Genomic DNA, 14738 nt, shown 5'->3' with positions numbered 1-14738 from the left:
CACATGTGAACTACATGGGTGGCTCTGAACATCATTGTTTGGCAGATTACACAGAGAGCGGGGATGAAGAAGATTGGCGATTTTAGAGTATGGAGAGCTTTGGAAGTGAGGAAGATAATCTTTAATTCAATGTGGTGCTAGACAGGGAGCCGGTGGAGTTCTTTGAGAATTGGAGTTCTGGATCAATTAAGGTGATTGAATTAATTTGTATGGAGGACAGGAGAGAAGAAAATTTAATTAGTCAATATTTGAAATACAAGGGCATGGATTTGACTGGCTGTGCTATAAGCTGTGGGTAATTTACAAAGACAGTTGATAGTGGGTTGATGAGAGTGAGCTGAATCAGTAAGAGGACTAATATGTTTATCACAGGAAGGTGTGATACCAAAGATGCCACCTAGACTCCTAACATGAGGGCAGGGGTGGGTTAAAGAATAACTACATTTAGGGAGGTCGGAGTTACAGTTAACAAGAAAAAATTCTGGTTTTATCACTGTTAAGTTTCAGGAAATTTGGGGCAAAAAAGTTCTTAATATCTTCTAAAGCAGGGGTCTCCAATCCGGGTCCTCGAGGGCCACTATCCTGCTTGTTTTACCTGTTTCCCTGCTCCAACACAACTGATTCAGTGGTTAAATCACCTCTTCGTGTTCTACAGAAGCCTGTTAATCACCCATTGATTCAAATCAGGTGTGTTGGAGCAGAGAAACAAGTAAAACATGCAGGATAGTGGCCCTCCAGGACCAGGATTGGAGACCACTGTTCTAAAGGGTTAGACAAGAAAGAAACTAGGGGAGAGTAGATGAAATATAAAAAAGGAGGAGCTCAAGGACTGAGCCCTGGAGAACACCACAGGTAATTGGGGAAGGCTGAGACTGGAAGTGTTTCAGTTGTACAAACTGAGTGCAGCCAGAGGGGGTTTGAGGTAAACAAACTCAATGATTTATTCCTGATACCAAAGAAAGCAGCAGTCAGCTCAAGTAGGATAAATATAGAGAAAGTCAGCAGGAATGACTCTTTGTAACCTTAACCAGAGATGTCTCAGGAGTGGGCAAAATCCAGACTGAGATAGCTCATATTAGATATTAGTATTTAGATGATCATAAACCTGCACAACAACTATATTTACTAATATTTTAAATAAATAGGTTGATAATAAATTACACTGTTAAGATTTGCACAAGGTTAAGTGAAACATAATTTGTGTACATGATAAAATATGATGTCACAAATTCCAATGAGACATATTTGTTGAAGACATAAAGGGGGGAAAAAAAAGATGAAATACTGAGTCAAAGAGGGAGATAGCTGGGTGGGTCCAATACTGCTGAGTGAGGCTGATCCCTGTCCATTCTCTTGGCTGGCAGTCAGAGCTTGTGCCCACCACAGGATCATGACCAGGATGGCAGCATGGGCAGAGCTGCGCAGTGTTTGCCAGTGTGCCAGGGACAGAGGGCAAACCTATTGAGAAGCAGTGTGACGGACACAATAGGTGCAACAGACTTGCTGCATCAACAGGCTTTTTGCTGCTGTGGCCAGAAATAAACCATAAATACCCCCACTGGCATCCACCAACCGCTCGCCAGGCCTCCACAACCACACACCCTCACACTGAGACAGGCAAAAAAACAAAACAAAAAAAACAGAGAGAGACAAGACAGGAAGGACAGAACGTGGCGTGTTCGGGGTGCAGTAAAGCACAAGCCTTTCAGGTAAACAAAAACATCAGGATAATGCTTTTTTTCTTTTATTTCCTAACTTTTACAGGCATGCATGTTTTAAAGTGAAAAAAGTGCTCTCAAAGTTGAAAAATCTCTTGTTTATGTGCAATTTTGCCTACTTCTACAATCCAAAATTGTGTTCAAACTTTACAAAAGCTGTGGAACTCAAAGATACGGTTTCAAAGTTTGCCTTTAATTGCTGTGATTTTTTTTTTTTTTTTTTAGAGAAAACATGACAGAACAGCAAGGAAGCCCAGACCAGCTGCCTGCAGAGAAGGGCCAAGGAGGAGCTGGAGCCACATATAAGGTACGAGACTCAACAAGAACACGTTTCTTTTGTTGATTTTAAGAAGGCGCTAAAACAAAAGCTTGACCAAAAAGAAGAACTTCAGAAACAGTTGTGGGATCTGAATAGCGCCATGCCGCTCCACCTGCTCCTGTCTTGCAGTTGGCCGTATTCGAGTTTGAGAACTTTCGTGGAAAAAAGGTGGAGCTGTCTGGTGAATGCAAAGATGCGCTGGAGAAGATACAAAGAGTTGGCTCAGTCATTGTGGAGTCGGGACCGTGAGTGACTTCCTCTTCCCCTTGAATCTCATTCCTGGCATTTATTCGTTTGAACAAATGTGCACATTTAACCGCGCCGAATTGTCCGTGTGTTGCCAGATGGGTGGGATTTGAGCGTTCAGGTTTTGCCGGAGAGCAGTTTGTGCTTGAGAAAGGAGAGTATCCTCGCTGGAGCACATGGACCAACTGCCAGAGTAGCTACACCATAACCTCCTTCAGGCCTCTGAAAGTGGTCAGCAGCCATCAAGGCGTCATCGCTCACAAGGCTTGAAAGCGTCCCATTAGCGCTTGTTAATTTCTGTTCAAGATATGAAAACATGCTGTTTGTCTCTTTAGGACAGCGCAGATCACAAGTTGCACCTGTTTGAGAATGCAGGCTTTGAAGGGAGAAAGATGGAGATTGTGGACGACGATGTCCCCAGTCTGTGGGCTCATGGTTTCCAGGACCATGTGGCCAGTGCTAAGGCTATCTCTGGAACGTAAGACGCACTTTCTCAGTTACAAATATTGTAGTAAATTCTAGTATATCAGAACTAAAGCCAAAAGCAATGGGACAAATGTGTCTTCTTGTAAACAACTACATTTAACAGGCGTAGTTGTTATAAATGCTTTCATAATGTCATTTACAACTCGAAAACTAATTCTCTTTCCTTCAAAGGTGGGTGGGATACATGTATCCAGGCTACAGAGGCCGGCAGTACGTTTTTGAACATGGAGACTTCAAGCACTGGAACGCTTGGGGAGCCACTGCACCTCAGATCCAGTCCGTCCGACGTGTGCGGGACATGCAGTGGCACAAAAGAGGGTGCTTTATCGCCCCTGCACCTGCTCCTGCCCCTGCTCCAGCCCCTGGCCCTGCCCCTGCCCCAGCACCACCCAACCCAAACCCCACTCCCAACCCTAACCCTAACCCGAATCCTAAACCCACTCCAAAATCCCAAACTCAACCCCAACCCTAACAGCACACCTCTGACAAAACCCACAGCAACTGGAGAAAGCTGAATCACTTATTTGGCTCCTCATCAAGCAAAGCTTTCTGACCATGCAGTTTTGGAAAACTGGAAACTGGCCATCATGAAACATGTATCTCTGTTGGAAATAAAGGTTTTGGCCCTGATGCTGGCTTTGTGCAAGTTGTCGCATGTTTATTGTGCGTGAATCACTGCCAGGCAGACTTGGTGATGCATTGAATCGGTCACTAAATTAGCTGCTCAAGCTAAAACAACATCAAAAAATACCGTGTGAGTGTGTGTCTGAGTGTGTGTGTGCTTGGTTACCTTTGAAGACCTTTTTTAATATAATCACCTTGTCAGGACCAGTAGTCATTAGGGGTCATTAGGGGACCGACAAAAAAACTTTATTTTTGTATTAGGGATTAGGTTTAGGGTTAAGGTGTGGGTTAGGTTTATGGTTAGGTATATACTGGTAATGCTTAGATTTAGGGTTAGGCTACAGAAAAGAATGGAAGTCAGTACAATGTCCTAATAAGGACAGAAATACAAACGTGTGTGTGTGTGTGTGTGTGTGTGTGTGTGTGTGTGTGTGTGTGTGTTTTCTTACTGGGTAAAAAGACTCTTTGTATGAAAACAAATTTTTAGTCAATGTAAACTCTACAGAAAAAAACCAAAACAAAACTGGAAATTCAAATGCTTATCTTGTTTAAATTAGTGGATAAATTTACTTTGTTGCAAACTTACCAACTCAAATAATGCTGCGGAAATACCTCCAGAAAACGTCATCTTTATATTTATAATCAGAAAACACACAGCCTCCCAGAGGAAGCGTTTTCTTCCTGCGCTCAGCCCGCAGTGATTGGTTGAAAAATGTACACAGACCCGCCCACGCAAAAGCAGAACAGCCAATCAAATGACGCTTTCATTCACCAGGCTCGCGAGGTGGGCGGGAAACGCGCAAAATTTGAAAGTTCACCCGGAAACAGTGGACAACAGAAGATAACAGTGTGCTCTTGCGCGTTTCACTTTAACCTATGTAAAAACAGCTCTATTAATATCTGCATGGCAGTCTGGTGAGTATTGGTGCGTCGTGTTGTTTTACTTTTGTATTTAAACTGGCAGAGAATGTCGGGTATTTCGTTTTGTTTTGTTAATAAAGTTAGGGAGCAGACGTTAGTCACCATTAGCTCACGCTAAAGGACGAGCTAATGTGGTGACTGCTGCTCCGTTTGTGATTAACATTCCTGTATGAATGCTTCGTGTATGTAAACGCCGACTCTGTCATACTCCCAGGTTATTTGTGCTTCGGAAACCATGTTGAAATTTAAGTATGTGAGTCAGGGAAGCCTGAAAACACTCGGTTCCCCCGCCGACCCCATCACCACCCGCAACTTGAGACTCAACCAGGTGTTTCAGGTAAAGCTAACGTGTTCTCACATATTTCAACATGTTCTTAACCTATGGGTCGTTTCACTGACACTTAAATCAGTTTTAAGCTCGTTGCAGTAGGTGCAGTCAGACATGGACTTCCTGTTCCTGTGTTTTTGTGTTGTCCCCAGGGGAGAGTGAGCCTGCGTGGGCAGCAGGGAGGAGGAGGATGCTCCTTAGGACGGGAGGAGCTGCTGGAGGCTCTGCTGCAGCTCTACCAGGAGTGCACCTCCCCGGAGCTAATGAAGATCCATCATGTGGCCAAATTTGTCAATAAATGTAAGCATCAGGGTCCACACCGTGCATTCAGAAGATTCTAGTCTGTGCTGCGCAAGAGTTTCAAACCACAGCCAGACTTTCTCGGACTTATTTTTAAAGTGTTCTGGATCAATATTGCTCTGGGCTTTCTGAAGGTTTTTGTTGTTGTTGTTGTTGTTGTTGTTAGACTAAAGCTGCTTCTTTCCTCATTTTCTGTCCAGTCTGTGTACTCAACAGTGATCGAATGGTGTGCGGTGAGGGCTTAAAAATAAAGGAGAGTAGAGGAATGAAAGACAATAGACGAAGTGTCGAGTCTGAAAAGTTACCCACAGTACATGTTTCTGTATTAGAGATCAACCCATGTGAGTTTTTCTATGACCAATGCCCATACAGGTTCTTAGAAACCAGGGCAGCCGGTGGCTGATATACATCACTGACTTTATTTATTTAATTTTATGTATGTTTTAGTCAGTATGTATTTTATCATTTGACGAAACAGAACAGTAAGTGCTCAGCTTAAAGGACTGTAGCTTTAACAATCCTCGGAAAAACTTATACACTTAAAAATAATACACAGAAAAGCATTCTGGTTTAAAAAACCTAAATTGTAGGCTGCAGCAAGCTGGCTGCATCTTTATTTTCCTATTTGGCAATTTATTAAGTATGTCGGGCGTAGCCGATTACAGATTTGTTTTAAAAAGTGGTCAATTAGTCAGCCTAGCTCTTGTCTGAGAGTCATATATTTAAGAAATAGGCAACAATCCAGCAAAGACCTCAACCAGAACCTGAGAGATACGTTGATTGTATACTATATGACAAGTTTTTACCTTTTTAAAAAACCCTCTCAAATACTGTTATGTCTGTCCAGCTGTGTTATTTTTGTGTTTTTTGTGTTTTTTTAATACAGATTCATCTGATCAACTTGTGACAGGTTGCTTCTCACAAATGTGGTTCTTTGCTAAGTTGTCTGTGATACGTCAACCCAACATTTATTAATCTCTCAGCTTTAGGATCCTTTTAGTGTTTAAATGATTCATAGGTCAATTTTAAAGTGGGTAACAAACAACCGGAAACAAAACGAAACATTCCTGTGAAAATATTCAGGTACTCGACTGAAAATCAGAAAAGAAAAGGAGCCAAAATTCACGAAAATAAGGGACAACTCGTGATTTTCGCACAGCACATCATAGAAATCAGTGACTGAAATTCCTGTTACCAAATCAAAAAATAAGAACATACAAATAATATTTTATTGATGACAGTTTTTGTTTTAAACACTTTCCAAATTAACCACTGAATCTCCTTCATCTGCATATATCTGCGTTCCTGTCATTGAACGTATCATTGTGTGTGAAGAGCTGTTTTTGTCAAACAGATTCTGAAGTGGTCTCGGAGCTGCAGACCCTGCAGCCGGGCCTTCAGGACTTTGAACCATGGGCGGTGGTGGGTCGCGGTCGCTTCGCCGAAGTCCAGGTGGTCCGAGAGAGAGCCACGGGAGATGTGTGCGCACTTAAAGTCATGAACAAGACCGTGTTACGCACTCAAGAGAACGTAAGCTTCCTCGTTTTTTATTTGCCTTGTAAAATCTAGAAAAAATGCTTATAAAGGATATTTTATTTATTATCTGTGGGACGGAGTACAACAAGAGTGCTGTCCTTGTGGGCCTTGTCAACCTTCATTAACACACAGCGTGTCGTAAACTTGTAATCTTTAAAAGGCCCACAGGAGAGCACTGTAGGGCTGAATACACCAAACCCAAATCTGGGGAGGGTTTTTTTTTCTGTTCACAACTGTGCTTTTTGGCATATGACTAATAGAACAGACCTCAGTCAGAATAGTACATGAGCAATGACAGCAAGAGATGTGAAGTGGGCAACAAATTGCTCAGTTTGAATGAACAAGCGATGTTTTGTTCATGTCACCACTTTGCTTTATTTAAATGGCATTTCACTGACAAAGCAAGCAGCATGAACCAAGGCTGGAAAAGGAGGGCAAGAAGTTTTTAAATCAATAAGTTTTAATATTTGGATTAGTGGTCATCTGATATGTCTTTAATCCTTTCATCTGTTGTTGTTGTTATACATTTTTGTACCTTTTGGGTAAAAAAAAAAATGACTGAATGATTTCAGCCTTCATTTATTCAGGTAATATCTGCATTGTTTCTCTTTGATAAAGCAGACCTGTCCTACACTCTGTCTGTAATGTAGGCACAGGGGAAAAATAAACAAAATACACTCAGATGGTGGTTGTAGATTGCCTGAACTGCAGATGTCTCCATGTTTTTTTTTATCAGCCTCTTAAAACGACCAGTGACCCATTCTTTGCCTACTCCCTTCATATAGCTTATCTGACCGAATGATGTTAATTGGCAGATTACACTGTTGACTGGTTAGGCTGTGTCATCTTATTCTGCTCCCTAATGTTGTTTTATATAAGTAGACTCCTCAGCACGTCTGATTTTTGGCCCTGGGATTGTCTACATTACATGTATGTTTACAGATTGTGTCATTTTAATTTTTTGCAGATGGTTTTTCACGAGGAGGAACGAAAGATCCTGTCTCTGAACAGCAGTCCCTGGATACCACAGCTTTTGTATGCCTTTCAGGATAAAGATCATGTCTACCTGGTGAGACTGGAGTGTTTCATTTTAAGTCATTGCTAAAAAAAACACTTTTGTGTATGAATCAGATTTATTTGTATCAAACTATAGGATGAGTAAAAAAAGTAGAATAATAATCAAACAGTAAATGACTCTGACACAAAGTAGTATTCAGGTTTAAATGTAATCTCTTCTGCTGTAATTTAAAATATTCTCAAAGCACGCCGAGACAGAGATATTGTTTAGCTGAAAATTTGAATAATAAAAGCAAATCAAGTAATGTTTGACTTATTGCCAATTCATGCACACGGCTCCAGTCATTAAAGCAGTGTTGACAACTTAGAGGGTGTAGACTTGATGATAATTTGCCACAGTAGCCTGAAGTTGTCAGAGAAGAACTGGAGTTTCTAATGTTGATTTTAATTCACTTGCACGAACTGTTTCACCTGCGGAGCGCAGCGTGGGGTACGAACACAGCCCCTACCGGCACAGCTCTCTCATTTAAAACTGAGCCACAGTCATGGTAATAGTCTTGGACTTCGTCTTCACCCTGACTAATGTCTGCTTCTTAAAGCAGCCCCGATTTTCACCACCACTGATCTCATTTACATGCACCACTCCATCTCATTCTGAACCCGGCCATTCTTTGTTTTCAGTCCACCTAACCCGCCTCACCCATGGCCGTCCGAAAGTTTTCATAAATCTGCTTTCAGTGTTGTAACTCCTGAGAGCAAATTGCGTAAACCCAACAAAGCAGCTGATCTCAAGCGCCATCAATCACTCATACCGCATCCTGCAGTTGTACTGCTAAAACTGCTCGTTATAATGATTGAATCAGCACCACCACAAACACTTGGAAATCATTTCTCACCGCCAAAATAATCCTCCTCCACTTCCTCTGGCCGAAAACTGTTTGGCTATTTTCTTGTGTCTTTATAAAAGTGGTAGCAGCTCTTAACAGATCACCTTTTTGACCCACTCACGAGTCTGCCTTTGGTTAATGTCACACTGATCAGCTTCATCTCAGAGGCAAACACGTTGCAGTCTAACCACATATTATCGAAGTTGTTTTATTAATTTCTCCAGTCACCATTTTTGCTCGTGGTCCGTCTGAATGACTTATATTTGACTCCCAACAAAATCCACCAGTCCTTCCTACCATTGTGTCAGTATTTCCAGATATAATAAATGTTTCTGTGGTCGTTGGGATGTATCGGACTTCTCTCAATCCTCATCAAGAAAGTACAGTATTGTGCAAAAATTTTAAAAAAATGATCTTAGAAAGATTTTCTTCTTCTCAACCAAGGTTGAGCTGTCATATCTAATAGTCAGTTGTACTCCTTTTGCCATGTTGCATTTGTGTTTCATCCATGTCACTTTGCGTTTTACAGCACAAGACAAATCTTACTTTTTATATAGGCTGTAGACCATGCACAGTTTGTGATTAATAAAACTTTGCGTCCTGTCAGAATATTGGATACATGGGTTGAAAACTAATTCTGACAGTAGCAAAGACTGGTACAACTTGCAGGACTGCTAGTACATCTTCTAGTCCCTGAGATTTTGTTCAGATTAATAACATACTTTGTGCTGTTTGCTTCTTCTCTGCGCCCGGCCTCTAAAGTGCTGTGGGCAGTCTTCAGGCGCAGATATAATCCACAGAGTTATGGAAACTACAGCAGTGGAAAAGTGAGGGAGGTGGGGGAGAAAAAAAAGTCAAGAACAGAGTTTATGATTTCTTTAAGCTTCCAGCTTTTCAGTTACATGAAACATTTTATGGAGTTTTGACTTAACGAAACAGGCTTCTTTCCCCACAATAACTTTGTACCCTAATAGCCCAACATTTTGCCCTGAGCTCCGTTGTTTTAACCTCACAGTATCTGTTTCTGTGATGACCCAGGCTAGCTAAAGTTGAAGAAAAGGCATTTCCAGCTCAACAAGGCCTTAAATTGTATAGAACTGTTTTGACATTCTTTCTAACCACTTATATATCTTCCTTATATCGCCTTGCATGTCTGTCTCATCTCTCTCTTTTTTTTTTCTTTCTCTTTGCACTCCCCCTCTCTCACCCTACTCACAAACCGAGCATGGAGAAAAATACAAAGCATCCATCTTTATCGGTGTGTCAGAGAGGCACCCAGTCTCCTTGTTGCTAGGTAACAATGGAGAATGCTCCCGTTCATTCAGACTCGCAGACCATTCATGCACCAGGGGCTCTCGCCTGTTATGGCTGTGTGGAAGCAACCATATAGCCCCAATCAACTCGACCAGTCTCTTTCTTCTCGAGGCACGGAGAGCAGGAAAAAAAAAGATTGTCAACGCGATAACAGCTAGTTTGCCCCTTTAGAGCTTAAATGAATAAATAATAATTTGAATAAAATTTCAGTCGTGGCATGTGGACTTCACTAAAGAGGTTTTTTTTTTTAAAATTATTATTCTGATCAGAGGCTTAAAAGCTGCACGGGGATTTTGCCGTTATTCATGGTGTATTTTTAGCAATGCTTTGACTGCAGTATCACAGATGAATCAGTAATAGTTTCCAGATTGTTATATAACTGAATCTATAATGAAAAGAACTACCCTATACAATAAATTTAAATAAAGCTTTGATCTGAGCTCAGAGTCACCACATGTGGTCTTACATTTGTTGATGTCTTTTTCATTCCCAGTGCAAACACACCAGTGTTAATTAATGCTCCTATATGCTATGCTTCTTATTGCTGATCAATCAAATTCAAACACACATGTTTTTATATTCTTTTGTAACACTGGTCATAGTTTTTTTTTCCCCTTTTTTTTCGTCTCTATTTGTGTGTGTGTCTTCAGGCAATGGAGTACTTGCCAGGCGGTGACCTCATGTCTCTGCTGAACCGATACGAAGATCAGTTTGATGAGTCAATGGCTCAATTTTATTTGGCTGAGTTGGTAGAGGCCATTCATGCTGTCCACCAGCTGGGTTACGTCCACAGGTAAGAGACGGACCATTAAATCCACTCTCTCACTGTTGGAGTGTTTATCTTGAAGACCAAAGTGTCGACAGACAATCTGAGTTGCTTTTCTTTTTTTTACTTTTACTTTTAAGTAGTCACAAAATTATTTTTTTTCTTCAGAGTATGAGAGCATGTAGTGTAAAATCATTGTTGACGTTCACAAATGAATTCTACAAACTTCAGAATAGCTGCCAAACGATACTGAGAGGCTTTCTAAAAGCACTATCAGATGTCTTATAAACTATCCACTTCCAGAGACGTAAAACCAGAAAACATTCTCATCGATCGGACCGGCCACATTAAGCTTGCTGATTTCGGATCAGCTGCAAAGTTGACAGCGAACAAAACGGTGAGTGGAATACAGAGTTTGGCCCGTTGGTAACTTCAGTGGTCTCGACAGAGACATAACTGAGGTGTTTCTCTAATGTTTCTCCAGGTAGCCGTTGCCTCAGTACCTGTTGGGACCCAAGACTTTCTCTCTCCTGAGGTCCTGACCGCCATAAACGGGGGTCCTCACAGCTCCTATGGGATTGAGTGCGACTGGTGGTCCCTTGGGGTCATTGCTTACGAAATGATTTATTCCAAGTCGCCTTTTTCCGATGGCACTTCTACCAAGACCATTCATAATATCCTCAACTTCCAGGTACACAGTCAGTTGGTCTGATACATTGGTCACTGGTAGTGTCTAGTCTGTAAATAAATAAATAAAAAAAGAGATTGAAGAAGTGTAATTTCTACCCAGTACTTGGCTAGAATGAATAAAACATGCAGTTTGAATAAGGTAAAATCTGATCGGTGTTTATGTCATGTAATACCTGTCTTGTTTGCCTGTAGCGTTATTTAAAGTTTCCGGAGGAGCCACGTGCCAGTAAGCAGTTTGTTGACTTGGTGCAGAGCTTGCTGTGCGGCGCAAAAGAACGTCTGGGTTTCCAGGGACTCCGCTGTCACTCTTTCTTCTCTAGTATAGATTGGAACAACTTACGACAAGGTGAGGGATTCCCTTCTTCTGGCTTTCTATTTTCTTGTTTTCCCAGTAAAAAAAAAAATACTGACATTGGTTTAAATAGTGAGGTGGTTGTTGTAATCGTCTTATTGGACAGATGAGTAATAGCTTGTTGTCAAATATAAATATTGTTCGTGATGTGCATCGAGTGTGGGTGCACATGCACAGCACAAAACAATCACGTTACAGTGTTTTCAGTCGTAAACAATGAGATTCTGTGTGTCACTGGCAGTGGGCCAGCTCCTTCTTCAGGAGGACGTAGAAACAAGAAGCGAGGCAGACTCGTTTCAGTCCCAACAGACGTGCCGCAGATCTTGTATGCAGACACCACCAGCGCACTCTTTATGGTAGAAACACACGTGTGTTTGTTCGGCGTCATTGTTCTCATTAAACTTGACATTGTCAGCTGACTAGCTTTTGAAAAACATGCCCATACCACTTTAATTATCAGACATTCTCAGTGAAGCGTGCCCACATTCATGAACCGCATCCTGACGTTGTGTTTATAATTCACAACTATATCTGCAGGGATGATGAGCCCTTGTTTTGCTCTGCCAAATCATTCTGCTCATGTCCTCAGATGACTAAACCCTCCTATTCAGAAGCATTTATCAGGCACCTTTTCCTCTGAGATGTTTTCTGTTTACAGAAACCTTATCTGTGCCTATTATTTAAGCAAGGAGCTTTGTGAAAACCATCAGTTCTGCAGAGACATCAGATTAGATTTGAAGTCAGTTTATATTTTTGCAACATTTAGTATTTTTTTGTAGTTTTGAGTGTTGACTTTTAAGAAGATATACTCTGCGGTATCAGAAGTATCATATGTTTGTACCGTATTGTTTACTGACAGTTCAACACAGATGGAGCTTTTTGCTTCAGCTGTGGCTCCAGCTGATTAGCTTGCTCTGCTGCAGTGAGGGAGAGCGAGTGAGCATGTGTATGAAAGGGGGAGAGAGGAGGAGGAGGGAGGGACGGAGGCAGCATGTGCATCAACGCGCGACTTGCCGCACTCTAGGCTCCCACCGCTCTGCTCCTCCTTCCCTCCTTTCTCTTCCCTTTCTCCTTGTTGTGTCTTCTTTTTTTTTTTTTACACCTTTTTTTTTTTTACTACCTAGTTTGGTTTATCATAGCTCCTTATTTTTTATTTTTTTCTCTCCTTGTCCTTCTCTTATTCCCTCCTCTCCTCCTTATACCCCCGCAGTTCTTCCGCCTTTCGTTCCTGCATTGCACGCTGAGGATGACACCTCTAATTTTGAGGAGCCGGAGCAGGCTGCCCCCTGGCCAGCCTCAGCAACCCACCGAGGAGCTCAGCCAGCAGTGGGCTTTCAGGGCCAGGATCTGCCCTTTCTAGGCTGGTTCTTCAGCAGACCGTTAACAGCATTGGCCAAGACGGAGTAAGTGCTACCTGTTTCCTGTTATTGTTGGTCCTATTTTCAGAATGAACCCACTGTCTGTCTGTAATCAGCACAGCCCCCTCTGTGACACCTTTGTTGGTTAAAAATCTCATCCTAGCATTGGCTGCTGTCCTGCCAACAGACTCCTTATTGTTACAACAGCAACAATTTTCAGGGAGCATTTAGGATGATCATTTGGGCAGCTGGTTTTGTCTGTGTCAATAATGTTATGCCTGTTAGCGCTTAAATTGGTTTGACCATATGCTGTGTCAGACGAGCAGCATGGGAGGGGAGGAATCCCCTCCTTTTCTGGTGCTCTTTTCTTTCTAATTTCTGTTTTTTGTGCCTTATTGTGCTCTGAGAGCCCACATGGTTCACTTGATGCGTAGGTAGATCAAATAAATAAACCATAGGAGGGCAGTCTGCGTTGTCTTTCTGTGAGCACTGATTGGTATGCGTCTGAGTGTGTCAATGAGGTTTACTGGGAAGTGGAACCCCACACACAGGCGCACCACCCTCCGTGCTGTTATTGAGGTTCCTCCGTTACTGTGAGGCATAATGGGCTCCTTACTTTTACAGCTTGGGACTGTAATTTATCCTAATGGTGTTTGGCTTCTTAACCTCAGATAATAATGCACAGGCATGGCTTTCATTTCTGCGCTCCCATGCCAGCGCTCTAGCAGGTTAATGATGCCGGAGACTGCGGATCAAAACAGCAGCAGCACCGACAGAAAGGGAAGAAAAAGCGTTAGCAGATTAGACAGGAAAAGGGATGGGAGCTCAGACTGGGGGAGAAAATCTATTTCTATGGTTACTACCGTCATGTGTTTTTTTTTTTTTCCCCTCAGTCCCCACCCCCATCTTTACCCATCTTTCTCCTCCTCTTATTTTCTCTCTCTAATGTCTAATGTCTCTGTCCCTTGCTGTTACACCATCAGTCATCTGTTTATGGTTTTTAACTCAGGCCAGTCATGCTCCCAGCTGCGTTTGACTAAGAGGACCTCAGAGCTCTTAAAATGTATCACAATTTGGTGTGGGTGCATGCATATGCATGTCCACATTCTTCATTACAATGCCATAAATGAAAAGGAAGAGCCCAGAGTAAGGCATAATGAAATGCTAATTTTGTGTTTTAAGACTTTCAGTCATGATTCTTTTTACGCTTTTTTTTTCTTCACCTTAATTATCCGACTCTTTATTAGGAAAAGTGAACAACAAATTTTCTTAACAGCTTTCTCAGATTTCTGAAAAGCCATTTGTAGTTGCATTTAAAAAAATAGTGTTTTTCCTGATGTACTTTTATCATTTTATCAGGAAAATAAATATATATTTTTGAAACATTTTCAATTAAGAAAATTTGGAGGTCTTTTGCAAAAATGTAAGTCAGTAAATTTTGATATAGTAGTAGTAATGATTTCACATATAAAGCAAATCAAACAATTTCTAAAATATCATTATGCCAAGAAAGGTGATTTAAAACATTCAATAGTGCTTTAATTTCTAACTATCAAAGTAAAACTGCTTCATAGTCTGGGACCCAGGATGGCAAAAACACAATTCTCTTGTGTTTTCATCTGAGAGTGAGGACTAAGTAAAAGGTCTGCAAACCTCAGGGGGCTGTATTGAATGTAAGGGGGTTAAATGTTCAAATATCTAAGTGGGAGCCTGATTGTTTATGTCTTTGTGAACAAAAAGTCAAATTAAACTCTAAATTTGGCTGGAAGCTATTGTTATAATCAGAGTTTTGGATTAACAGGAAACAGAATCCCAGTTTAGACATAATTTAGGAGATTTATAGTCCTCTAAGCCTAATGACACAAACACATAAATT

General features: G+C 41.4%; 1 protein-coding gene and 1 pseudogene across 9 annotated transcripts in view; both read left to right on the top strand.

The window, feature by feature from the left end:
- Window positions 1-89: 89 nt before the first annotated feature.
- LOC108239833 lies at window positions 90-3415 on the top strand (annotated as a pseudogene).
- Window positions 3416-4198: 783 nt separating this feature from the next.
- The window catches only part of cita (citron rho-interacting serine/threonine kinase a), a 35091-nt gene continuing 24551 nt past the window's right edge, over window positions 4199-14738 (top strand). For 8 of the 9 annotated variants that reach the window (XM_017422840.2, XM_017422841.2, XM_017422836.2 and 5 more), the window contains exons 1-10: window positions 4199-4308; window positions 4529-4651; window positions 4795-4942; window positions 6297-6472; window positions 7446-7547; window positions 10347-10489; window positions 10766-10859; window positions 10947-11153; window positions 11345-11498; window positions 12715-12907. In XM_017422840.2, coding sequence (XP_017278329.1) covers window positions 4550-4651; window positions 4795-4942; window positions 6297-6472; window positions 7446-7547; window positions 10347-10489; window positions 10766-10859; window positions 10947-11153; window positions 11345-11498; window positions 12715-12907 — 1319 coding nt within the window. In that variant the 5' untranslated portion in view covers window positions 4199-4308; window positions 4529-4549. Of the gene's footprint in view, window positions 4319-4528; window positions 4652-4794; window positions 4943-6296; window positions 6473-7445; window positions 7548-10346; window positions 10490-10765; window positions 10860-10946; window positions 11154-11344; window positions 11499-12714; window positions 12908-14738 lie in introns of all 9 variants that reach the window. The other variant, XM_037975363.1, reaches the window with a different exon arrangement.

This window comes from Kryptolebias marmoratus, linkage group LG4 (genome assembly GCF_001649575.2).
Source record: "Kryptolebias marmoratus isolate JLee-2015 linkage group LG4, ASM164957v2, whole genome shotgun sequence".
In the NCBI taxonomy this organism is placed as follows: Eukaryota; Metazoa; Chordata; class Actinopteri; order Cyprinodontiformes; family Rivulidae; genus Kryptolebias; species Kryptolebias marmoratus.
The sequence above is the reverse complement of the archived record's forward strand: the minus strand, read 5'-3'. Positions and strand labels throughout refer to the sequence as shown.